General features: G+C 45.0%; 1 protein-coding gene and 1 long non-coding RNA gene across 9 annotated transcripts in view; one reads left to right on the top strand and one right to left on the bottom strand.

Moving 5' to 3' along the window:
• CAPZB (capping actin protein of muscle Z-line subunit beta) overlaps positions 1 to 25,990 on the top strand; it is a 59,326-nt gene that overhangs the window by 19,363 nt on the left and 13,973 nt on the right. For all 8 annotated transcript variants that reach the window (XM_086860418.1, XM_086860420.1, XM_086860419.1 and 5 more), the window contains 3 exons: positions 5,107 to 5,196; positions 14,352 to 14,473; positions 19,731 to 19,844. In XM_086860418.1, coding sequence (XP_086716544.1) covers positions 5,107 to 5,196; positions 14,352 to 14,473; positions 19,731 to 19,844 — 326 coding nt within the window. The remainder of the gene's footprint in view (positions 1 to 5,106; positions 5,197 to 14,351; positions 14,474 to 19,730; positions 19,845 to 25,990) is intronic.
• LOC147649517 (uncharacterized) lies at positions 21,943 to 23,289 on the bottom strand. The gene is made up of 2 exons (XR_015278693.1): positions 22,459 to 23,289; positions 21,943 to 22,362 (listed from the first exon to the last, which is right to left on the bottom strand). It is a non-coding gene; the product is annotated as an uncharacterized LOC147649517 (long non-coding RNA).

Raw genomic sequence — 25,990 nt, 5'->3', positions numbered from 1 at the left:
GGGACTTGAGGATGACCTGGTTTGGAGGTGGGAAATCAGGTTTTTGGCTGTATTTTCAGTGTGTACAACTCTGAGAATTCATAAAACAAGTTGTGAGGATGTGTTCAGTCATTAATTGGGGGCAGTACTGCTTTGTGCTCGGTTGTACTTCAAAGTTAGAGCACAGCAGAATAAAATAAATAATGTGCAGGAGGACATCTCCAAGGAGGATTTGCTGACTCAAAAGCCGTGACGTGACTCGTACAATTGCTCTGTAAATAAATACAGATTACAGGGGGCCTGGGGGAGACAGAGTACAGCAGCTTCTGCTAAAGCCTTCTGATCCATCACTTCTTGCTTTTGTTTTAATCTCTGATCCTTCTCACTTGGTATTGGTGGGATGAGTGGTGTCAGCACTTGGGATGTTTGGTGGTGACCGCAGCAAATTGGGCTGAACTCGTTCCCGAGCGTACAGAGCGGTCAGAAGTGTTTGAGATAATAAAAGCCACTGGATCCATCCCAACCAAAACCAGATAAAGGTAAAAGTAGCTGAAGAGAAGGAGAATGAGGTCTGCATCAGTGTATTTATTTTTATTAATAATCTTTGACCTTTTCTGACTGTCCACAGCAGAGTCTGCATTCATCTTTTATTACCTTTGATTGTTTCCGAACTGTGCTGTTGCTGTTTCTCCCCTAGCACACCTTGCTGTCACAGAGCTGGGATTTATGAGTCCATTACAAATGGTTTTAGATAGGATCTGCCAGAGGAGGGTTAATAGTCAAGGGAAAAATAACGTGGAAAAACAGATTGCGAGGGAAATGTGCAGCTGATGGAAACATCACGAGCGTGGAACTACTCTGGGCTTTCCCAGGTCAGACAGTTATTCCCCTTCCCATCCAATATCCTAAAAAAGTGAATGCTGACAGCTGAGAAGGGAACCCTGCAACTTTACATCCTACTGTACTTTTTATTACCCAAGGGTTACAATAATTCAAGCCTTGCTGCAGCTTCTAGCAGTAATATTATCCTATTGTGTAACTGGAAAAGGGAGTCTTCTGCCCTTGGAGCTCTGGAAGTTGGCAGGGATTAAAATGACAAGCAGGAAGGGAAGCTGGGTATCTGTTTCAATTAAAAAAACTCAGTGTTGTAGTACCACAAAGCTGAAACATTAGTCAGACATTCCTGTTGGGAGAACTGACAGGAAATAATGTGATTTACAGTCTTGGGTATGTCTGCAGCTTAAAAGGAAGGAAAAAAGAGTCATTTGCTGGTTGTGTGCTTCTGGTCCTGGATTAATTTACTGAGATATTTTGCCTGCAAACTGAGCAGTGATCAGAGTGATGTGATGTGGGGTTCCTTTGAATTGCATGGCATTGAACAGATGTTCTGCTTGCAGTGTCTCTTGAGGTTGTTACCTTATATTTTTGCTGTCTGAACATTGAGATGCTGCTTGTGCTTTGAATTTGGGGAACCTTTCAGATGCCAGTCTTGAGTAAAACTTGGGTGTGAAGTGTTTATCAAGATGTTTATCTGTCATTTCAGGCGTGTGGTTTTTGCACTGCAGTAATTTTTAGGTCCCCCAGTTGTTCTCAGTTGATGTCACAGATGGACAAGGGGGTCTCTAGCACGATCATACCTGGAGTAGAAACGTTGTACTGGGTTTGCTGGTGGAAAAGATTTGGTGAATTATTTCCCAGGAAAGGCTAAATTAGGAGAAGCTCCCACTGTTGTAGCACTGAGCTGTCTCAGCTCTTGGCTCAGGAGCTTGCTCTGAGTGGAGTTAATACAGAAATAGAGCACAGAAGTGAAACCAGCCTGGGTTTCTGTTTGGAGACTCTGCCCAGCTTGGTTTATGCTCAGCAATAACAGCCTCAGATGAGCAGGAGTGTCCCAACAGAGAGAAGGGAGATTCAATCCACGGGGATTTGGGAACAAATTCCTGCTGAGTGAAAGGCCAGGAGCTTTAAATGAGGTCTTTTACCTCCTTTGGAGTGGAATTGCCTTGGGATGGGGAGAGCTGCAGCTTGGTGTAAGCCCTCCTGGAAGATGGGATGGAGGTTCAGTCTCAGGGAACTGGCAGTGGAGAACTCTCCATTCCCAAAGCTGGGAATAAAACCTGGAGATTCCTGCTCTGAACAACATCTCTCCATATTCAGCCTTTAAAATGAGGGTGCACAGCCGTGCCCCTTTACAACTGCAATTTATACAATTTGTTTTGTAATTTTTCAGCACTGTTTTTTTTCTGATTTGAGATTTAACAGAGTGCCCAGATGATCACAGACCTGTGGCTGTTGTGACAGGGTTTCTTTTTTGGAAATAAGCTAAATACAGCAAAGAGACCAAAAAGAAAAGGAGTTTCTTTTCTTTTCAGACAAAGGAAGCTGTAAAATAACTACTACAGACATCCTCATAACATTTTTTCCCTGGGGTAGTGCCATGGGAATGCTATAACAGGTGCTTAAGTGGAGATTCTAGATAGGCAAACATCTTTAAAGGAAACTTATTAAAGAGCTTTCATCTAAGCTAATATTTTCAGTCTTTGAGATTCCTGTGATCTCTAAATCCTTCAGTGACTTCAACTGTAATAAAACTTCATTTAGAATTTCTGTCTGAACTCCCTGCTCCTCCACAGGAGGTTCTGGGCTGGATGAAACAGGAATGGTGGAAAATGACCTATCAAGTAACACTAAGCTCATTAAGTCCTTGGCTTTGGGAGCAGCCCAGCCTGTCTGATCACCTGCTCAGAGAGCAGAGCTTCAGGAGCCTCTTCCTGGGGAAAGGCAAAAATTCCACGGAAATCTTTTGTCTGCAGGTCTGTTAAGAAGCCTGGTCTTCAGTATGTGATTTTACAAAAGAATTAAGTGGAAATCCAGGGCAGGTGAAGTTGAGAGAAGCAGGAGGGGTTTGGGGAGGTGGGTGAGGCATGTCCTGAGCTCTCTTCCTTCCTCTCACACACTCGTGTGAAGGCTTTGGGGGGTTTCACTGATCCAGTGCCACTCTCAAAACTGCATCCAAACATCCCAGGGATGTTGAGCTTCTGTGAAATCAGAGAGCTGTGTGGTTCCTGTCCCTGTGTGCCTGCAGCTCCTCCATCTCCTCCAGCTGGGCTCAGGCTTTGACCTCACACCTGCCTTTTAAATCTTCACCTGCAGACAAAGAACCAGGAGGATCCTGGTTCAATTCCCTGTTCAGTTCTGAAATAGTGGTACCAGATGTCTCCACTACCAAGGTACTGCTTTGCTCTGTAATCTCTCAGTTTGTGCTGCCTTTTTGACCATTCCAGCCGGATTTATGCCGGATTAAAGCGACTGTATAACCACAGATTTAGGGACACAACTGCAGCAGAGGCTGCCTTTATTCTGGTGCTTTTAGAGATCTGCTGGCAGGCTGTTTAATTACCTAAATGCTCTGTGAGAAACTGAGGAGTCCTGCTGCTCAGCCTTGCTGTTTTACCTCCTGGATAGCAGGGAAATACACTATACCAGGCATGGTGTGTGCCTGCATATTTTTATTTTTATTTTTATTTTCCCATTGCTCACAGCCATGTATGTCAGCTGTGTGTGAACCCCTTGGAGAATCTCTGCCTTAAACAATCCTGCTCGTGTGGTTTACAGCTGTTATTGAATATATATTGGGTAAAAATGGTCACTCCAGGTTTATCCATGAACACTGCAAGTGTGGATACACTCCTTCATGCAGTGTATTTTATTATCAGTTTGCCTCCCTGTAAAATGCTCTGGGGTTGCAGCTTTTGTGGTGGTTTTTAACATCCTTCCCTAGGCTTTTTTGTGTTTTAAACAATCCCAGCTGGCAGAGGAGGACAGAGCACTCCCTGAAGCGTTCCCATGAGGAGCAGGACCCTGTGACAACATTCCAGGTTTCCATCCTGGAGGCAAGAGATGGCAGGGAAGAGAGATCCCCTGCAGTTACAGACCACCTAAAAACCTCTGTCCTTGGGGTTTGTCCTAGTTTAGGGCAAATTAGGGAGGAAAACTCTAACTACTGAGAGTTCAGTAGCTAAAAGTGAGGAGTTCCCTTCCCCTGGCCATCTAATGAACAACTTCCTCATGGATGTCCACTAAACTCAGCTCTCCCTCCTCCTCCTTCCCTCATTCCACAGGTTTAGTTTAATTGCAGGAAACTTGGCTTCCTGTTTCTCCCTGTCCTGGGGGCTGCTGCCTTGAGTAATGTGATAATGGAACTGTGTTAGTATTGGAGCTGTTTTTAAATAACACTTTGGGAGCTTGACAGAACACGAGAGGGTGAAATTAAACCTCAGCTTGTGGGATTTGGGTGGCTGGAAATGGCAAAGAGAAAAAGGAAGGGAGGAGCAGTAAAAACAAACTGGTTGTGCTTCACCTGACCTGGGATCAAAGGAGCTTGGGGAGATTTTGGGTGCTGTTAGGTCAGCAGGGAAGCGTCTGTTTGTGTCTGTTGGTGAAAAGGACAGCTAAAGGTTATGTCAGGATCCTGGTTCAGCTCCTCAAGTGTCTGGGGCACATTTTCTGACCCTGCAGTGGAGTTTAAGGGTGTTTCTTTGTGTCAGAGTTGCTGTGAGACCAGCTACAGTGAGCCCTTTGGAGAGAGTTTCTGTGTTAACTCGAAGTTATTGAAGTTACTTTGATGTCCCTGATTTCTTTAGACACAGGCAGCTCTTGGTGTTTCGTAGGAAGGAGGAAATCATGGATTATGCTTCATGTGCATGTTTCATTCTGGTTTAACTCCTGGTTTCATTCTGGTTTGCTGATAAAGCTGCAGGAGAGAGGGAGCTCTGGAGTGGATCAGAGTTTATCTTGGATGCTGGTTATCTCAAGCTGATCAGTGCAAACGAGGAAGTGTTAAACCTCCTTTTGGGAGAAGGAACTTTCAGTTCCCTAACCCAGGTTATTATTGAGATAGTGTGGAAAAACAACACATTAAACACTTACACAAACATTGGGAGCGTTTTGGTGAGGCAAAGACCAAACTCCTTTCCATCAACTGCACGGTGTTAAATTACCAAATCAATAACCCACAATGAAATATAATGAATTTTACCTGAATTAACGCAAAGCTGCTGAGAACTGGGAGCTGTGTGTTGTGTTCCCTGCCCACCTTGTGACTGAGGGCTCTTTTTATTCCTGCAGAGTGACCAACAGCTGGATTGTGCCTTGGATTTGATGAGGCGTCTGCCTCCGCAGCAGATAGAGAAGAATCTCAGCGACCTCATTGACTTGGTGAGTACTGGATGCTGTCCCCACAAGGGATTTGTCTGTCCCTCTGTCCTTTGGCAAGGCTGAACAACCAACCAAGCCACGTCAGGAATCCAGGTGATTGTTTTGGGCTGCAAAGACACTTAGGGGTGAGGGGTCATTAGCAGCTCTGTTAACGAGCTCGGTGCCAGGTGGGAGGCTGCTGTTTGAATTTGGGGCAGTGTGTAGGGATGGATGCAGCCCCTTTTACCTCCTGCTGAACAGCCTGGGGTGTGCAGCTGTGCTGCCCCACACGCTGCAGAATCTCTGGAGAACACCCAAATCTATTTATAATTTGTGCTCTATCAGATGTTCTGCAGTCTAATGGCAAAAACCAAACCTGGCTGACCATCTTGTGTCTGATATCTTTTTTTCTGCTCGTTCCTGGGACTTTTGTTGTCCTTTACACACTGCTGGGGAAGAAAACTGACTTTAGAAGGATTTCTAGGCTCGTTACACATCTTGTGATGCCCGTTTGGTGCCAGCTTAAAACAGTGTGTGGCACAGTTACCTCTGGAGAAACTGAAGGTGTTCCTGAAATATGGATTTAATTTATACAGAGTCTGCTAGTGGGAAAACTGGGTTCTATTGTCCAGTCTAAATACATGGCTTATCTCTGACCTTAAGCTTCTAAATTTGTGCAGAAGAGCAGCTGCTCAGCAGGCAGAAGTTTGGTTGGGAAGCTACAGTCAAAAAGTTGTGGCTGGCTTAAATTTATCAAACTCTAAACATTTCTTTTACTTCTGTGTGCCAAGGTACAGGTAAGAGAGCTCTGGGTGTCAGGAAATAAATGATTCCCTGCAGGAAGAGATTATTTCTCTCTCTTGAAACCATTTAGTAATTGGCTACATCTGTGCCCCCAAAACTAAAGTGTCATTTTTGTGGCTGTTGCCAGAGGTAGGACACAAGTAACTAAATCACTGATCTGATCTGGTGTGACATGGTTGGTTTTGTGATGAAATTGGGAGGACTGGGCGAGTATTGGGGTTTGAGCAGCTCCCAGGACCGCTCAAAACAAGGAGTTGTTTGGTAAGCTGGAGTGTGTAATTGGTCTGAGGTTTTTTAATGACTCAGAAAATTGCTGGGTACCTCTAAATGCTGGAATTACTTTTGGATGGTGCTCATTAGTGCTCTACATGCTTTCCATCAGCAACACGCTCCCTGGGCTCCTTTTCATAGCATAACACGAACCAGACCAGTTTGGTGCTTGTTAGAAGGAGGGTCTGTGACCCCCACACGAGGCACTGCAGCCCCTCTTCTGGGGCAGAGATGAAATCATTTGTTAAATCCAGCACCATTCCTTTATTGCTGAGACACCTGCAGACCTGTTCTGCAGCCACTCTCAGCCTGACCTGAAGTCTCCACGGGTTAGACAAGAGCAGAATGGTCCAGGTTGATTAAATTTGGGGGAGAATTGTAAAACGTGGCACCTTGACTTCTTTCTTGGCTTCCTTGTGCTGTGTTTCCTTGGCAGGGTGGAGTGGGTGTGAAGCAGAGGCTCATGGCAATATTTGGTGTGAAGTTTAGGGTATTACTCAAAGTCTGTTTGCAGCTCAGTTTGCCATGGTCCTTTTAGAGGACTTGATCTCCAGACTGATGGTGGCTGCTTGCTTAAGATCCATTGGAAGGAGAGAAGATGGCTTAGAAATGTCATTGTGTGTAAAGAGTTTTATAAATTAAGACAGTGAGAAACTGGCATCTCCCTTCTAGAATCCCAGGATGGTTTGGGTTTGGTGAAGCTCGAGTCACACCCCCTGCCATGGGCAGGGACATGAGAACACCTCGTTCCCAGCCCCGTCCAGCCTGGCCTTGGACACTTCCAGAGATCCAGAGGCAGCCACAGCTTCTCTGTGCCAGGGCCTCAGCACCCTCACAGGAAGGAATTTCTTCCAAATATCCCATCTAACCTCGTCCTCTGGCAGTTTAAAACCACTGCTGTTTCTGCTGGGAAGAATAAGCACACTGAATTCCCTCCCTGAGGTGCCTGCTACTCTCTCCATGTTCTGCTGCTTGTGGCTCATAAAAGAGCATCTTGATCCCAAACTGAATACATGGACTGTGTCCAGGATTATCCAGGACTGTCCATGACTGCCCCCAAGTGTTGTGGTGACGAGGGAAATGCCTCAGACTCCAACATGAAGCAAAAGAGGGGGTGGAAGAAGAGAATTTTTGGGTCACTGGCCCTCATCAGCCCAGACACTTTTCATTCATTAGCAAAACAGTTTGTGGTTTGCCCTTTCACCACATCTGTTGTTGGGTTTTTCAGGCTGCTGAGGCTCCAATTAGAGTTCATTAGAGACCTTGTCAATCACAGCACTGCAGAAGTCCTGCCTGGAAGAAGCTGTGCGTGGTGCTGGAAGTGGGACTTGGCATGGAATGCTCTGCTTGGGGTTCAGGTAGTCATTATTTGTCAGTGCACCACTCAGAGGCTGTCAGAATGTACAGGAGGACTTGTGGATCTCCACAGAAGGAGTTTGCTGTTAGCACATGCCTTTTTAAGGGCAACTAATTTAAATTGGAATAGTTTTCCGTGGAGCTCCTGTTGAAACTGAGCCTCAGAAGATCTGCCTGTGGGCCGAGTCCAAGCTGGAAGGAAGGTCCCAAAAGAGGAAGGTGATTGCACTGCTCTGCAGTGGTTTTGTTGTGAAGATGCTCCAAGTCAAAGGTTGGACTTGATGAACTTCAGGGTCTTTTTCAACCTGAATTATTCTGTGTGTAGTGACAAGGTCTTTTTCAACCTGAATTATTCTGTGTAGTGACAGCGCTTGGATGAGTGCTTGGAGTGGCTGAGCAGCTCATCCTGAAAGATCAGAACAATCCATGGCCATTTTCCTCCTGCTTCCTTTCTCTTCAGGACAGCTGGACAGAAAATCAGCCCTCTGTACTTTCAGGTGTTCTTTTTCCAAGAGAAATCCCAAAGAAGAATCAGCTTCTGGACACCTCAGCAGCAGAGTCACAACCTCCAGACTCCTTTTGTGGGGTGTTTTCTTCAGACAGCTTCAGTGGTGTGTCTTTGAGGTGGCAAAGGGGGAAGGAAACTGGATTTATTGATCTGTTTATTTATTTATGTTATTATTTATTGCCTCGATGGCTTTGACTCGTGGCGTGGAAGTCGATGCACTCTCAGTCTTGGTGAAAGTTAAGCAGGTTCCTTGAGCAAGTACAAATTTCCTGCTGACTGTTTAATTTGGATGTTTGCCTGGGTGTGTATAATAGAAATTAGATGGAAAATCTAGCTGACTCAGGAAAATCAGATGCCTGGCATGGAGTGGGGACAGAAAATGGTCCTAGATTTGCCAGGAGAGCTCACAACCACAGCTTTTTCCCTCTCTTCTCCCAGTAAGATTGGTATTGAAACAGCAGCCATTCCCAAAAGTGAAAGCTTAACAGAACCAAGTAATGCTGCCCTGGAAGAAATAAAGTGAGAATTCTTTATAGACACAGCAGTCATAACTTTGCTGGTTATTTTTTTTGAGGCTCTGTTTGCAATTAAAGATCTGGGAGGTGATCAGCTCTCCTTTCTCATCACAGGGGAATACTGAAGTATTTTTAGTAGAACCTGTTACTTTTTAGATGAATCTTAAAATGTATAAAATTATGATTTTGAGATATTTAAATCTGCTTGCAAGCTTTCAGTCACTGAAGATCTATGAAGCTCCAGAATTTACCCCCAGGCAAACTGCACTGCCTGGGCTGCACAGACCATAAAGAACATGAGAATGTGACTGGAGCTTTTTGTGTTTGGAGTCCAAGAGCCCGAGCAGGACTTGCAGGGGAGAGATAAAATAATTGGATGCAGATGGCCAGCTGAGCGTCTGGCGAGGGTGGGAGATGTTTTTAAACAAAAAAAAAAAAAAAATTAGATCCAGTGAAAGCTGAAAAAGAAGGTGGTGGAAGCAGAAGTGCTTTGACAGCCCTGTGGGCTCAGAGCTGAGTTTTTGACCTGCTGTTCTGCCTGGACTTGCTGACCTGTGGCAGTTTTCTAACACAAGGATTATTGGCTAAAGAAAGGGGCTCTGGCTCTCAGAATAAATTTATAGTGGTTGAGAGCAAGTTTTTTCCATTTGAGTGAGTGGCTGTAAGCAGGAGCTTTTCCAGCTAGCAAAGATTACCTCTGGATATCTTGATGGTAATTGGAGATAGCAATTAATGCATGTAAATTGTTAATGTGGTGCTTGGCTCAGAGCTAGCAGCCCCACTTCTTGGCATGAGATTGGAAAAGGGAATTTCAATTCTGCCTTTATATAACTTATTCTTTCTATTTTTAAGCCTTTTTTTGTCTTCCAGGCTCCTGCCACTGCACTGCTGATGTTAGAGACCCTTAAAATACCAGTTTAAATATCATTTGAAGGGCGTGTGTGTGAAGATGAATCCTAGCTGGAAACCTCCCTAACCTCTTTAAAGGATGGAGGGGAAGGCTGAGATAGAGCAATATCACTGGAGAGAATATTTCCTGCATATCCCTAAATCCTTGCTGGATATCCCCAAGCCCAGCTGGACTCTGACACAAGCAGTCAGGGTTTCCCAAGATATCTGGATGGCTCCTGGGAGTGGGAACAGGATACAGGAGCTTTCACCTGCAGGTCACTCTGTGGCTGCTTTTTGATTCTCAGAAGGGGAATCCAGCAAAAAAAACCCCACTTTTATCCAGCAAAGCACAGGAAGAAAGCCAAGGATCCTGTTTTATGAATGGTTGTCATCTTTTTAAATGCAGTTCCTCGAGCTGAATTCAAACATTCTGTAATTAATGTGATATAGCTAACAAACCTGGATTTGCAACCTCGTTAACATCTGTCTTTTTCCAGAAAAAAGCTCATTTGGCTTAATTTTGGTTTTGCCAATTCTTGCAGTGCTGAAATTCAGAATACAAGATGAATAACACAGAGCTTTTTTCCAGTATCAATTCTATCTTGTCTGAACACAAAAGTCCATTTAATTATCATTTCATAAACAAAGCTTGATGATGGTGACCAAATTGATTTGGTCCAAATGAATGGATGGATCAAATGAAGGTTTAGCACTGTGTGGATTTGTGGGAGTGACTTTAGTGGTGGTTTTAGGCCCGAGATGAGTGGAGCCAGGCTTCCTTCTCAACTTTCCACAACATCTGCTGGGCTGTGCCTGCCTTCTGCAGGAACAGGAAACTCTGAGGCCGTGCAAAGGACTCTGAAACATCACAAAAACGTTTTATTAGATGAAGGATCCGAGCTGGAGGTGTGCCAGAAGGGTTATTTTGTCAGAGGGTCAGGGCTTTTCTGTGTTTGAGTGGTTTCCTCAAGCCACAGGAGCAGAGCTTCTGTCCTCCCTTAATGTTTAAAGTTCTCATGTGATAAAAATAATCACTTTGTGGTGGGATGGGGCTTTTAATTAAAAACTTCTCTCATCACATGTGTGTTCGGATATCTGCAGGTTCAGGTACCTTGCAGGTTCAAAACACAGATGGATCTCCTTGGCTGGTTGAAGTTTGCCTCATCTTCCCAGAATTGTAGAAATGTTTGGGTTGGAAAGGTCCTTAAAGATCACCCAGTCCCATGGGGCAACTTCCACTGTCCCAGGTGGCTCCAAACCCCATCCAAGCTGGCCTTGGGCAATTCCAGGGATCCAGGAACAGCCACAGCTTCTCTGGGCACCCTGTGCCAGCCCTCCCCACCCTCACAGGGAAGAATTTCTTTCTAATTTCTAAAGTAAACTTAATTTCTTTCATTTTGAAGCTGTTTCCCCTTGTTCCTTCTGCTTCTTTGAGGAAAAAAAAACATATAATCTCTAATTTTGCTGCATTTAGCACGGTTTTCCAGTGTGTAAGGTTCCTGTGGAGGTCAGTAACGCTGACCTGTAAATAAATATGGAAAAAGACTATTTCTTAGGAGTGGTACACCAGGAGTGTTGCTGTTTCAGATGTGTGGTACATTTCAGTCCAGGCTGTGGAAGAAAACAGCCACCTGGAGTGGACACAGCCAAAATCTTGGCTGTCCTGAGTGTGTGAAGTGCAGAATTTGATGCCATTCCTGGTGCTCAAAGCAAGGATGGGGACTCTGTGTCAGACACAGAGAACTGAGGTATCACTCCTCTCTTGCTTTTAGATACTTGTTTAAAAATACTTCAAAAAATAATCCAATTGTTTAATTGCTAATAAGCTCATCCAACCAAGGAGTCCAGGAGGAATGATTGAGCTTAGCTACTCCAAAAAAAGGATCCAGTTTCCACTTTGGCACAAGGGATTATTTGTCTTGATAGCAGAGCAGTTGCCTTAATTAAAACACTGTCCACATACCTGGGGCAGCTCTGCTGGAGAATTTGGTTACAGGGGACAACAGGATCCTTGTTGGACACGTTTCCCTCACTTTCTCATTCAGTTTTTCTTTCCTCTTTACATCCTTTGTGTATCTCCTCAGGAAAAAAATATCCTCCTGAATGATGCTGCTGTTCTTCCAGGCTGAGCCACCAATATCCTCCTTTTTTTTTTTCTTTTTAATTTACATTGAGGGTGGTCTCACTTCCTGAGAGCCACTGATCTGGGGGGACCAAGAATTAAAGCTGGCCTTCAGCTGAAGATACAAGGTGCAGATTGTGTTCTTCTTGTGACCTGCCAGTGCTCAGAGTGGGAAAAGATTGTGTCAGAACAAAGGTGGGAGCCCAGGCTTTGCCTCAAAAACAAACCTGCGGTGTTTGCGTCACGTTTTTGTGATGGATGGAACAAAGTCCCTGCTTTTCATTTCAGTTTGGCCTGAGGAGTGCCTTAATTCTTGTGTTTCTAAGTTGAAGTCAAAATTCCAAAGTGCTCAGGCACCTTGAGTGAGTTTTGGCTCTTTGGTTAACACAGAAGAGCCTTAAAAGAAAAAATAATGATGCAAATCCACTTTTTGAGGTTGAAAATTCAGGGTTTTTCTAAACAGAGTTGCCTTTGGTGGGATCAGAAGATAAACTAAACCCTGCAGGAGTCTGGATGTGCACAACAGCAATTTAAATGTTTTAGTAAGATTCAACACTTGACATGGAAAAGAATCCTAAGGACTTAAATTCAGAAGGAATCACAGTCTCATGAACATAAAGCTGAAGTGTTTAAAGCTGCAAATTACCTTGTTCAAATGAGTGCCTTTGCCTTGTAAGCAGTTTTCAAGGGTAGAAGAGGAAAGGCAGCGTGCACAAATTGTGAATTAATTCTTAGGAAGTGCAGTTGATGCAATAAATGGTATAAAAATGACATTTTGGGGTAACTGTGCCACACTCAGGTGCTTTTACAATAATTAAAATTACACGAGTAGTTCCACCAGCTGGAATATCTTCTCTTTTTATAAATACTATAGAAATTTTCTGATATTTCCAAATCAGATGAGAGAGTTTTCATTCTGCAAGAGCAGAAGGGGAAAAGAATGGATTGCCTGAAGCCCTGTGGAGTGTCTGTACCGAGGAGACAGGGGATCTACAGCTTGTTTTACAATGGGGGGTTATAATACAGTGCAGCATTATATTCTGCAATATATATATATTATTTATATAATAAATGTGTGATATAATGCAGTCACTGTTATGGCTGCAGGAATAACCACAGCCCTCAGAAATTGGGAAAGAGACACCCTGCAAATGAATATTTGTTAGCAAATCATCCACAGATAAGTTTAGTTGAAGAGATGGCATCTTAAAGAAACAAGGGGTTACAAGTTCCTTCTGGTCAATGTGGGATTGTGCTCTGAGCCCTGCAGAAACCTCACACCAGGTGCTGTTCTTAAAAATTCAATCTTAAAAGTTTACTTGTGTGGTTTGTTTTGTTTTGTTTTTTTTTTTATAAAGGTTGTAAATTCAGCTTTTCTGCGAGGGAATCAGCTCAGCCTGGGGTTTGGGGTTTCTTGTGGGAATATTTGGGGTTGGAGGATTGCAGAGCGAGGCTTCACCACATTAGGCTGTTCCCAAAGAAGCAAAATGCAAACAGAGGCTGGGAAAAGACACTTCCCCCCAATTCTTTTTTTTTTTTTTTAATAGTTTTTAATAATGTTTTCATCACTGTTGCTCATCCCAGAGGCAGGTCAGAGCCAGGAGGCTGTTCCTGGCCAAGGGATGTGTTCCACTGGTCCCCTCTGGATCCAGCTGGGCTGGAATTTTGTGCCTCAGCCCAAAATGAATGGTTAATGAGGAAGAGGAGGAAGGGGCAGAGGGGATAATTTCAGGCCTGTTGCACCCCAAATTTGGTTTTTCTCCTCTAGGCTTCTTTCCTTTGAAATGGAGTGAATCCATTCACTGAGTCAATGGCTTGAAGAGAAGAAAGCATATTTCCATGTTTTCTTTGTTCTTCCCTCCCCTTTTCATTTCTTATGAGTTGTGAATTCATCACTTCATGATTAATTTTGCCCTTGATTGCCTTTTGTCCTCATCTTCTCAGTCAGGTTTTCATCTCTATGATGCAGAGTGAAGTCTCAAAGAGATTGCACACTGCTTATTTCTTGTTTTATCAGCACACTGTTACCCATCTGTTCAAGAACTTTTACCACTTGTCCTGTGATCCTGTGTTGTGTTGTTGGGAAAAGTCATTTTGCTTTAGTCCCATTGAAATGTGGACTGTTTTTCCAGCACAAAAATTAATTGTTTGATGCCAACAACTCAGGAATGATCATTGATGGTCCATGGGATGGACTGGGGCTGCAAATTCCCTGAAATGCGTGCAGTGATGGAGTCTGATGTCCCTGCAGGACATCACAGCCCCCCTTCCACTCCAGCAGATGATGCTGGATTCCTTTAGCAGCTCCCTCATTGCCACTGCACTGTAAATATTTATCTTTATCCATCAGCCCTGGACAGTCTCTGCTCTGGCTGGCCTTGGCACAGAGCGAGCGTGGAGTGTGCTGAAATGTGCTGGAGCACACCAGGGCTTTGGTAATTAAATCTGGAATTAATCTGGAATTAAATCTGAATTTAAATCTGGAATTAAATGTGAATTTAAATCTGAAATTAATCTGGAATTAAATCTGGAATTAAATCTGAATTTTAATCTGAAATTAATCCGGAATTATTGGAGGATAGGGGCACGTTGGAAGTGATTTCTTGCAGAGTTTGGGGCAGATGTGAGCTGTTAATGAACCTGATCTGAGCTGTGCCAATGCCCTTCAGCCTTAACGTGGTTTTTTTTTTTGTTTCCTCCCACCCTGCAGGTCCCAAGCTTGTGTGAAGATCTCCTCTCCTCTGTGGATCAGCCCTTGAAGATTGCACGAGACAAGGTGGTAGGGAAAGATTATCTATTGTGTGACTACAACAGAGATGGGGACTCGTACAGGTGAGCTCCCAGCCAGAGCTGCTGCTCTGGGAACGACATCCAAGCCTTGCAGGCCCTTCTCCCTCTTATTTCAGCCAAAAAAATAGCAGTTATTTAAAGATTTAGAGCCCAAAATGTGCTGTGGTTACCTTGCTACAGCAGGGTGAGGGATGTATTTCTCCCTGGATTTAAAAGCAGTCAGTTCTCTCGCAGGAATGGCCTTGATAGGAAATTAGAGCTCTGCAAGGTTATAAAAATCTCTGGAATGGGTAATGACAGAAAAGAGATGATGCAAGCTGTGGGTTTAAACAAAATCATCTTCAGCTTGTACAAAACAGGGTGGATTTGCCAGCTGGGAAAGGCTCTTTTCATTCATGTTTTGCAAGGAATTGACTGATTTTGGACTCGGTGTCGTTAGTTCCGTTTGCAAATCTTGGCCCAGGTTTTTACCAAAGAAAATGAATCCCCATCTACCAAAATAACTGATTTATTCTGAGGACTGTAGACAAAAACAATGAAAATATTAGAGCCCTGTAAGCTGTGTATAATTACAATAGAATGAATTTTGAAGTGGGAGGGGCTGTAATCCTTTAATGGTACAATCAGGTTTCAGTGTTTTGGCTGCCACATTGAACAGATTCTCTCTTTTAATGTGTTTTCCTCTAGCTTGCCATTAGGAACAATGTTTTTAATTTATATTTAAATCATCCCCTTTCTCACATTGCCTGATTTTCCTTAATGGTTGTAGTGGCAGTGGCACAGTTCCAGATATTTAATTTTAGAGTCAGAGTTGACAGTCCAGAAATTTTGGTGATTCCTTAACGAAGGGTGCTGAGCTAACGACCCCATTCATCTCCTGTCCTGAATGAGCAGCTCAACCATCCAGCTTCTTCTGGGGATGATTCTCAGGCTTCCACTTGTAGCTTCAGTGCCATAATTTACATTTTAATGCTTGGAATTATCTCCAGGAAGAACCTGGCTTTGCTCTGTGAAGATTTGATGCAGTGTTTTACATTTATCCGGCCGGAATGTTTCAAGAACTGCGTTTCAAAGCAGAATTTCAGAAAATATTTTTTAACAAATCTTTTTTTTTTCCCTTTGGCTCATCACTGCAGAAGCAGGTGAGCTTGTAAAGGACCCGAGATGAATTGGTTGAGTTGCAGGGAAGGTCCCTCTCTGATGTGAAGCACATCTGTGTGTGATGATTTACACAGAGAACATGCTGAGATTCATTTTGTCCTAGAAAACATGGAAATGTCCTAGAATGGGAGCAGATGCAGAGTTTGACAGCGCCTCTGGATTGTGGCTGAGTGTAAATCCTCATGAGTTGTTTAAAATATAACCTGTTACAGGGGGCAGGACCCAAAGGTGTCACTCAGGTTCTTTACTCTCATATTTAGAAACTATTCCAACCTTCTACAGAAGAGCCTGGTGCCTTCTGAAAGCATTTTGCATTAATTCTGTGTGCCCCATTAGCAGCTACTTGCATTTAATCTGAATTAGCAGATAAAAGAGGAGTTTAGAGCTTCTGCCCCCCAGGAGATGTCCCCACACAGCTGCAGCCCCTCTGGCAGATGCAGGAGGAGGGATTAAATCCCGAATTTCTTGTTGATCTTTCAAGAGATGCTTTCTCCCTGAAGTTGTGATGTTTCTTGGAGCCCCTCTGCATCCTGCTCAGGCTGTGGACATCAACCACCAGGGACACAGGGAACTGGAAAAAGGCACTGGTTAGACAGTAATGGGACATTGTGCAATCACTAATAACCCCCTGGGTTTAATTAGGGCACAGCACAGCCCTTCCTCTAAGGTCAGTGTCCCTCTTGCCTCTGAAATTTGCCCCATCTCTTTCTGAGAAGGTATTAAATAGTTGTAAGGAAGCAGGAGGAATTCAGATTTAAAAATCACTTTGAAATTTTCAGGACTTATTAAGCAATGAGGTTTCAGAAAAGCTCTTTCATTTGTTCCTCTAGAGCAGGCACCACGTGTAAATTGCTGGCATGAAAGAATCCTGTTCCTAAGGCTTCTGATTCAGGCATTCTGGATTGAAGTGATTCTTCCTTCTGGAATTGATTGGGCCCAGCTCTGATTCATGAAGTAAATTCTTTTCCTTCAGCACACAGCAGAAATCTTTGAAACCCCAGCAGCACTGCCCTGTGCATGTAAATCCCATTCTGTGTCCAGACACTGCTTTGTGCCCCATAAAATCTGCAGTTGTTAGAGGGAACTGGCTCTTAAACTAATTTAAATTACACTAATACACTAATTTAAACTAAATCAATTAGGCCAAGATCTAGGAGGAGTTCACTGGGCTTTTAAAAGCTTTTGATATTTCCACAGCCGTTTTTTTCAGAGCCACACTCTCAATTAGAAATCCCAGGGAATTCTCCTTTTCCCTGCCTGCATCCCCAATTCCTGCAGAACCTTTTCCTCGTGTTGCACAGGCTGCAAATTGCATTTCTTTCAGCATTAATGCAAGGATTTCAAAGCATTCCCTGGGCAACTGAGCCTTGTTCTCCTTCAGCAGGAGAGCTGGGGCTGGCTAGTCAGGCTTTCTCACTGGGAGTCCAGTTTTATAGGGTTGGGTTTTTTCACTGGCTTTACAATTTAACTGGGAATTTGCCTGGAAAAAAAAAGCTGCTCTAGGAAATGAATCTCCTAATGCTCAGCCCACTGCAGTTTAGTCTTTCCTTATATTTAGACAGAGTTTGGTCTGTGTTGAATGTGGATCAGACTAGAAGATTTTTGGAGTCTCCTTAGGTAGTTTTTATTTTCTTCTATATTATCAAATCCTGCTTGTGGGAATCTCACAGGTAATTCTGTGAGTGCTCCTGGAGTAATAAAGGTTTGTGAAGGATATCAGACAGTCATGGAATCCACATTGGGAAGGCTGTGCTTTTATTAATTATTTTGTTTTTAATATTAGACTTCAAGGTCCCTGACTTTGTCCATACATTTCCACTCGAAGTGTGTTTGATCACTCTGTTAAATGGAATCCTTATGGGGAATTTGGGGCCAACAACACTGAAACCTGTTAGCTGAAACACAAACCATTCTCTTTTGGGGAAATTAGAGGTCTGACTTTGGAAATTTAAGTGCTTGTCCATCTGTCTTTCTTCAAATAACCTCCAGTTAAGTGTTTAAATGTGTTGTGAGTGCATTTCCACAGAAATAAAAAATACTGGGCCGTGCTGGGAGTTTTTTTTTTTGTTGTTGGTAAGGCCACTGCTGGCTCCAGCAGGAATGGGATGAAAATGCCACGAGCTGGAGGGGTCTGTTGTGCCCCTCAGCTCTTCCTGCAGCCAAGGAAAGAGGTTTGGAGTTTGGAGATCTCACAGTGGCTCTGCAGGAGCACCAGGAGGAATTTTATGTGGATCTCTCCCGGATTTCCGAGGTTTTAGGTAAAGGAGTGAAGGAAGAGCTGAGAGGGGAGCTGATCCCTGTCTGTCCCTGTCTGCAGGGAATGGGCAGGGGCTGATCCCAGGGAGTTCCAGCTGAACATGGGGAAGAAGAACCTCACACACTCCGGAGCTTGCCCAGGGAGGGTGTGGGGATCCCTCACTGGAGATGTCCCAGATCCATCCCCACACAATCCTGTGCCCCCTGACTCCCCTCCAAAGCAATCACACTTTAATCAGCTGTTTAAAATCACAAAATTCTGGAATCATTGAGGTTGGAAAAACCCTCCAAGACCATGGAGTCCAACCTTGACCCATCCCCACCTTGTCACCAGCCCAGAGCACTGAGTGCCATGTCCAGGGACTCCTCCAGGGATGGGCACTCCCTGGGCAGTTCCAATCCCTGAGCTCCCTTTCCATGGGCAAATTCCTGCTGCTGTCCACCCTGAGCCTCCCCTGGCCCAGCCTGAGGCCGTTCCCTCTCCTCCTGTCCCTGTTCCCTGGGAGAAATCCCAATCCCCTGGCTGTCCCCTCCTGTCAGGGAGTTGTGCAGAGCCAGAAATTCCCCCTGAACCTCCTTTTCTCCAGGCTGAGCCCCTTCCCAGCTCCCTCAGCCTCTCCTGGTGCTCCAAACCCTTCTCCAGCTCCATTCCTTTCCCTGGACACTCTCCAGCCCCATCTTCTTCTGGTGAGGCTTCCAGAACTGGAGCCAGCCCTGAGATGAGAGCCACCAGCTGAAAACATCACCTGGCTGTTTGTGACACAACAGCTCCACTTCTGCTCTCCCTTTTCATGCCAGGTGTGGCTGGGAGGAGTGAAGGAAGCAAAGCAGAGCCTGGGCTTTGTGCTTTGCATCAAAAAACTCAGAGCCACCCCTGACTTTGTGAGAAATGAATTCCCCAGGGCTGCTGAGAAAAAGCTTTTCCCTGTGGCCAGCACTGGGAGCTGCTGCTGCAGCCAGGGGCTGGGAGGAGTGGGGAAAAGGGGAGAGAGAAGGTGGAGGTGCTTTCCTTTAAGCCAGCTGTGATATGTGTAAGTTGGTTATTCCAAGGGGAAATGAAAAGCAAAATTCAGTTTTCCAGAATGGGGGTTATAAAAGCCTCAAGCAGACGGGCAAAGGGTTCCATTAATCTTTTAATACCAAATCTTTCATTAGGAACACAAAAATCTCCTCCACACCTGCAGAAATTGTAGTAAAACCTGCAGCTTTACAAACCCTGTTAAATCCTTCAGACTGTTCAAAGGGTTCCCTAACGTTGTGCTAAATGCAGAGTTTATTTGAAAGCAGAAGAGTGGAGGAAAATGTGGACCTTAATCATAGCCAGCAGTGTTTGGCTCAGATCCTGTCAGATCCCAAATAAACTACACAATCGATTTGTATTTGCATGAAAACACTTTTAAATATTTCATGTTCAACAGCTGAAGCCTTGTTGTTGAATACATAAGAAGGAACAGATTGAAACCCAAGAGATATTTTTTATATAGAAAATCCTGATGCCTGGGGATGGTCCCCAGGTGAGTTTTGAGGGCTCAGTGTCTCCTTTTTGTTTTGTTTTGTTTGAAATGGCTGTGGAGGGTGCAGTTCTTCACAGCTAAATTGCTCTGAGCACCTTTTTTTTTTAATGAGATTTCAGCATCTGTGGGTGAGATCAGACCTGAAAGGTTCAATATTAAAATATATTGAATATATTCAGTATTAAAGCCATGGAATGTCCTGAGCTGGAAGAGACCCCCAAGGAGCATCCAGGCCTCGCACAACAATCCCAGCCTGGGCATCCCTGGGAGTGGTGTCCAGACACCTCTGGCAGGCTCTGTCTGTCTGTCTGTCTGTCTGTTTCTGGTGTCCCCTGCTCTGACTGTCCCTTTCCTTGTCCCCCTGGCAGGTCACCCTGGAGCAACAAGTACGACCCTCCCCTGGAGGACGGTGCCATGCCCTCGGCTCGCCTGCGCAAGCTGGAGGTGGAAGCCAACAATGCCTTCGACCAGTACAGAGACTTGTATGTCAGTCCTACCCTCAGAGCCCTGTCTGTGTGTCTGTCTGTCTGTCTGTCTGTGTTTGTGTGTGTTTGTGTGTCTGTGTGTCTGTCTGTGTGTCTGTCTGTGTGTCTGTCTGTGTGTCTGTCTGTGTGTCTGTCTGTGTGTCTGTCTGTGTGTCTGTCTGTGTGTCTGTCTGTGTGTCTGTCCGTGTGTCTGTCTGTCTGTCCGTGTGTCTGTCTGTCTGTCCGTGTGTCTGTCTGTGTGTCTGTCTGTCCGTCCGTCTGTCTGTCTGTCTGTGTCCCCTGGGGCAGGCAGCGCTGGGCTTTGCGCTGCCAGACGTGAGCAGACCTGGCTGAGCTGCTTTCCCACCTCCTTTAACAGATTGATGCCGTCTCTGTCCTGGCGTCACCTGGCTGCTTTTTCATCTCTTCAGCTTTAAATCATCTGGATTTTCCGTTCCCTCAAGGCTGTACCCTTAAAAAAAAATCTCAGTGTGCAGCAGCAACTCTCACATCTCCCAGAAAAACAAAACTAAACACTGAAACGCAGCAGTTGCACAGGGATCGAGCTCCTTCTGCTGCAGGGGGCTTCTTTCAGGCCCTGTCTTTTTATTAAAGAGGTGTAAAAGGAATTAAAAGAGCACGTGGGAGATAAATGTAGAGCAGGATTTTTTAAAGCAGCAGTAGGGAGCTGTCTGGGTGAGTTATCAGCTGAAGAATTTTTCTGTGAGTACTGGTCCTGCACTGCACTTCCCTCCAAATCCTTGGGATGTGATCAGGTGAATCTCTGTGGGCTCCTAAGCAGAGCTGGGCTGGAAAGTGATGCTAAAACTACTCAGTGAGTGCTGCAAATCCAAATAAACCAGTAATTGTGTCTTTACTGGGACACTTTCTTAGGGAGGTGCCTAAAGACCATTAAAAAAAAGTGAACAAACTTGATTGCTGCTTGGTGTTGGCTGAAATGGGAGATAAAACACAGCCTTAGATGTAGTTCATCATGTTACAGTGCTGACAGGAGCACGTTAAAAGGAATTTTTCCTGCTGGATTCTGTGGCTCAGTGTAAATGTAGCCTGTCCAAATGTGTTAGACGTCACACTTCTGTTACAGGTATCAAATTTTTACTTCTTTTCATGCATTGTTTTCATAGCTCTCCAACCTCTCTTGTAAGTAACAGTTGTTATTGGTATCTGAACTGGCTGGAAGAAAGGAATTTTGCATGTTCAGCAAAGCCAGGTTTGCAGTTTCTCCCCAGATGCAGAACAGAACAGGAGCAATAAGATTTTTAATACCCTGAGACGAAAATCAGGAGGTTTGTGGAACCAAGGTTGTCTTTTTAAATCCCTCTCTGCTCAGATGACCATGAAATCATGGCTGGATACAAAAACTCCTTTAAACAGCTTGGAATTTGCTGGAAGGAAAAGCACAGGGCAGGTTTTTCTGTCTGGGGTGAATCTGCTGAGCCCTGCTCAGCCTGTGGGGTTCCTTTATATAACAATCCTCGTGTGTTGTGTGCAAGGAAAAGGTGAGGTTGTTCCAAATTCCATCCTGCTGGTTGTCAGTGGAAGTTTTACAGACAGGAATGGTCAGAGGGGATCCAGGACCTGTTGTGATCCCAAAAGTGGAGGAGGAAAAGAGGACAAGGTGGGTTTAGGTTTGGCTGAGCAGCATTAAAAAAATAAATGGTGGCATTGTGGAAAGAATTCTTTTGTGGAATTCCAGGTTCACCCTCCAGGAGCAGGGGTCAGTCCGTAGGCAGTGTGCAGAAAATGTGCATTTTGAGTTGACCTGCAGAGGTTTTCATCATTTCTGTTCTCTCTGCTGGGATTGCCTGCTCACACAGATCCTTCACAGGGACACCAGGCTAATTGATACTTCACACTACAAATGTGAATTCACAAATTCTCTCTGAAAAAATAGCGAGTAAGTGCAGTGGCTGCAGGTGAGAACGGTGCTGAGGGAGAAGCCTCAAATCTGACACGTCAGCTCCTCACCAGCAGCCCCTTAATTCTGTCCCTCATGGGGCAGGGAATGTTTCTGAGCTGCCTCTGTTACCACAGCTGCTGTTTTATGGAGGAGAGGTAACAGTGAGTACAAAATCACACCAGATCCCAGCCTGCCTGAATTTCCTGGGCTCTTCAGGCTTTATTTTTTTCCTCTAATGAGAGTTTCTGCTGGGTTTTTCAGAGCAAGCAGTGGCTTTGTGGACAGCTTCCAGTGTTCCAGGCTGCTCCAAGCCCTGTCCAGCCTGGCCTTGGGCACTTCCAGGGATCTAGGGGCAGCTCCAGCTTCCCTGGACACCCTGTGCTGGTTCCTCCCCACCCTCCCAGGGAGCAATTCCAGCCCAAAATCCCATCCATCCCTGCCCTCTGGCAGTGGGAAGCCATTCCCTCTTGTCCTGGCACTCCAGGCCCTTGTCCAAAGCCTCTTTCTGTATTTCCAGCTCCTTCAGGCACTGGGAAGCCCCAGTCAGGTCTCCCTGGAGCCTCCTCACTTCACTCCTGAGCTTCCAGATCCTCCTGCTGCTGCTCATTCCAGCCTCTGTAGATAAACAGAGAACATTTCTGAGAACATCTCCATCCCACTCTGCTCTCCACACTGTGCTCCAAACCTCCCCTGGACCAGCTCCCACCTTACCTTTAACACAGAAAGTGCTGATATCTCACAGAACTCATCTCAGGCCTCTCCCAGCTCTTCAGATTTCCCTTCTGTCGCTCCCATCTGGCCCACACACCTTTCCTTTTTAGATTTCTCTGTTCATCAGGTGTGGTAAGTCTCCACCTACATCCAGTGAGTCACTGCATTGTGTTTGCCATTTCCCAAGGGCTTGGCACCTGCTCTGGTGGGTGTTTTGAGGGAAACAGCCTGTTCATGGATTTAACAGTTTGTGTGGAATAATCCAGTCAGATTTGCTGGTTAGCCACCTTAAAAATTCAGTTTTGTCCTCAGAAGATTAGGGGCTACTGAGTGACTTCAGGGAAGTCTTGTAATATTGCATGGAGTAAAATCATGTACCTGGAGAAGAACAATTCTGCTGAACCCTCAGTGCCCATGAACTGAATTTGCCTTAAATACCTGTTTCAGTGTCTCTGGAGTTCCCCACCTTTCCTTTCTTTCATTTGGGTTAAAGAGGAATAACACCAGGTTTCAGTTCCCATCTCTGTGTTAAACAACAAGCATATTTCTCATTTATCTGTTTTCTCCAAATCCATGTCACTTTCCCAAAAAAACAACTGTTCCATTTCCATCTCCTGCTGCCAGCTTTAACCCCAGCAGTGCCTGGAGCTAATGCCCTGCTATGTTTGTGTTCAGTGGGTTATTATTCCCAGATGGAAGTTTAATATCTTACACCACTCAGTTCCAGCCTGGGATTTCCACTTGCAATATGGTGAAGATCATTTCTTGCAACACATGTTTGTAATTTATTGCCCTTTGCTTGACGTGTGTGTGCTTGATTGAAATCAAAGCGTAATGAGGAGCAGGGCAGCTGCTTAAATCTCCCCTATTTTAGATTCTGCCTTCCCTTGTTTTGGGTTGGAGATAATCAGGGGCTTTAATTAAGTAATCTAATGGTTCTTTGTTGTCTGGAAGAAATAATTTCTGGAGTGATTAAATAGACCTCCCCTGGGAAGGATGCTGCTGATCTGTCTGCAAACAGGATGAGTTTTGGCAACTTTGGACTGGTTTAGTGGCTGACATGCATTTAGAAAGATATTCCTCTTTTTTTTTTTTTTTTCCATGGCTTAAATTGGATTTATTGGTGCTTTTGATTTTTAACAGCTTTAAAAAAAAAAGATAAAACATCATCTTAAATGATGTTTGCATTGATTAAGATTCTGAGTTTCCTCAACAGAGTGAGCAATGAAACCTTTTGAACTTCTTCTTCTGTCTGTGTTTTGATGTAGATCCATTTTCAGTTTGTTATATTAGATCTCTGCACCAGGAATTTGGTAGGAGGTGGAAGGAGGTCTGGGAGAGGATTGACCTGTGAAACATCTTTGTTGTGTGTAATCCTTTTATTATTGAATTTTGATTGGACTCTGGTCCAAAGCAGTTATTGCAGTTTGGGACAGCTTTAGCAGTGCTGGGGGTTTGCAGGGTGGGTATTCCTGTCCTGTGCTGTTCCCTGCACCCACTGCCCTTGGAGGAGGAATTCCCTGGAATTGTGGGGATTGAGGAGCCTTTTGCCAGAGCTGGGGCAGTGAAGTTCCAGATCAGTTTGTCCTTTCATTTTTAGAGTGCTCAGTCCTGACTATTTATTTTAATTTTTATTACTATTTATACTCTACTGTATTTTTTTATTACTCTGTTTAACCTCATGGAACATCCTGGCTTTGCTGGACTTGAGGGATGTCTCATTTTGACTGACCTGTGCTGTCATCTGTACTGAGTGTGTTCAGATGACCCATCTGGTCATCTGGTTTAACTTTCTTTAGCTCTTTTTACCCTTTTTCTTTAGCTGTTTTTACCCTTTTTCTTTAGCTGTTTTTTACCCTTTTCTTTAGCTGTTTTTACCCTTTTTCTTTAGCTTTTTTACCCTTTTCTTTAGCTTTTTTACCCTTTTTCCTAGTTTATTTTGGATTTTGTGCTTGAACACTGCCTTAGTCCACTTGTCCTGATAAGAAAAAATGCAAATCTCTGTTGGTGCAGCCCTTGGGCTGTTTCTGAGATCTGCTGTGGCATCATCTGAGTTCTCCTTCCCTGCCCAGAGCCTGTGCTGGAGTTCAGGCTCACAAAGCACCTCAGACCCTCGGGGTTTGAGCAGCTGCTGCATTCATCTGTTTGCCGAACTCTGCTGTCCTGTGTGCATGGAACAGCCCCAATTCCACCAACAACAGACGTGAGGGTGTGATCAGGGGGTTCCTTCCAGCACAGGGTGCCCAGGGATGTCCAGCCCCTGGAAATGTCCAAGGTTGGAGCTCACCAGGTGCCCAGGGATGTCCAGCCCCTGGAAATGTCCAAGGTTGGAGCTCACCAGGTGCCCAGGGATGTCCAGCCCCTGGAAATGTCCAAGGTTGGAGCTCACCAGGTGCCCAGGGATGTCCAAGCCCTGGAAATGTCCAAGGTTGGAGCTCACCAGGGGACGTGGCAGCTGTGAGCCCTCTGTGAACCGTGTTCAAACCTGAGCTGGGAGCCCCTGCAAAGCTTTGAAGTGACTTTATTGCCATCAGCTCCCTGTTCCTCATTACTGCTGCAGCCCTTTGTGCCGCCTGTCTCCTGGGCACGGCGGTGTCTGGGCCCTGCAGATGGAATCCAGATGGGTTTGTTGTGCATCCCAGCACTGGGGAATCTGCCTGTGCATCTCTCTGCTGCCAGGGGATCTGCAGCACAGGCTGTGACACCAGCCCTGTGTCACCAGGCACATCCTCAGTGACACAGCAGCACAGGCTGTGACACCAGCCCTGTGTCACCAGTGACATCCTCAGTGACACAGCAGCACAGGCTGTGACACCAGCCCTGTGTCACCAGTGACATCCTCAGTGACACAGCAGCACAGGCTGTGACACCAGCCCTGTGTCACCAGGGACATCCTCAGTGACACAGCAGCACAGGCTGTGACACCAGCCCTGTGTCACCAGGCACATCCTCGGTGACACAGCAGCACAGGCTGTGACACCAGCCCTGTGTCACCAGGGACATCCTCAGTGACACAGCAGCACAGGCTGTGACACCAGCCCTGTGTCACCAGGGACATCCTCAGCTCAGGCTCAAAGGGTGAGATGAAATCTCCTTAAACCACTCCTTGGTTTAAACCATCAATTTTCTCTGTTTTTATGTCTGTGTGCTTTTATAATTACAGCCATGCTGTTTTCCCAAGGAAATGATTCAGGTGTAGAAAGCAGAGTTGGGATTCCCTCCTCAGCCTGCCCATGGGCAGCTCAGAGTTAATATTAATATTCAGTTAATATTGAACTTCTTGATAAATGTTACACAAATTAGAGGATCTTCTTAGAAAGGAGGGGGAAATTATATCTAATTTCATGCTGGAAAATGAAATAATCTGATTTTTTTGGAGCAGCTCTGCACACACTGCATTCTTATCTTGTGAATCGGAGATGTTGGGTGGAGGAGGAGGAGGCTTTCCCTCGGGTTCCCAGGGTTCTGTGTAATTACATAAAAACTGAACACTTGGATTAGGAGGTCAGCATTGATGATGCAGCACTGTCCT

This window comes from Cyanistes caeruleus, chromosome 22 (assembly GCF_971803275.1).
Source record: "Cyanistes caeruleus chromosome 22, bCyaCae1.hap1.1, whole genome shotgun sequence".
Classification (NCBI taxonomy): domain Eukaryota; kingdom Metazoa; phylum Chordata; class Aves; order Passeriformes; family Paridae; genus Cyanistes; species Cyanistes caeruleus.
The sequence above is the reverse complement of the archived record's forward strand: the minus strand, read 5'-3'. Positions and strand labels throughout refer to the sequence as shown.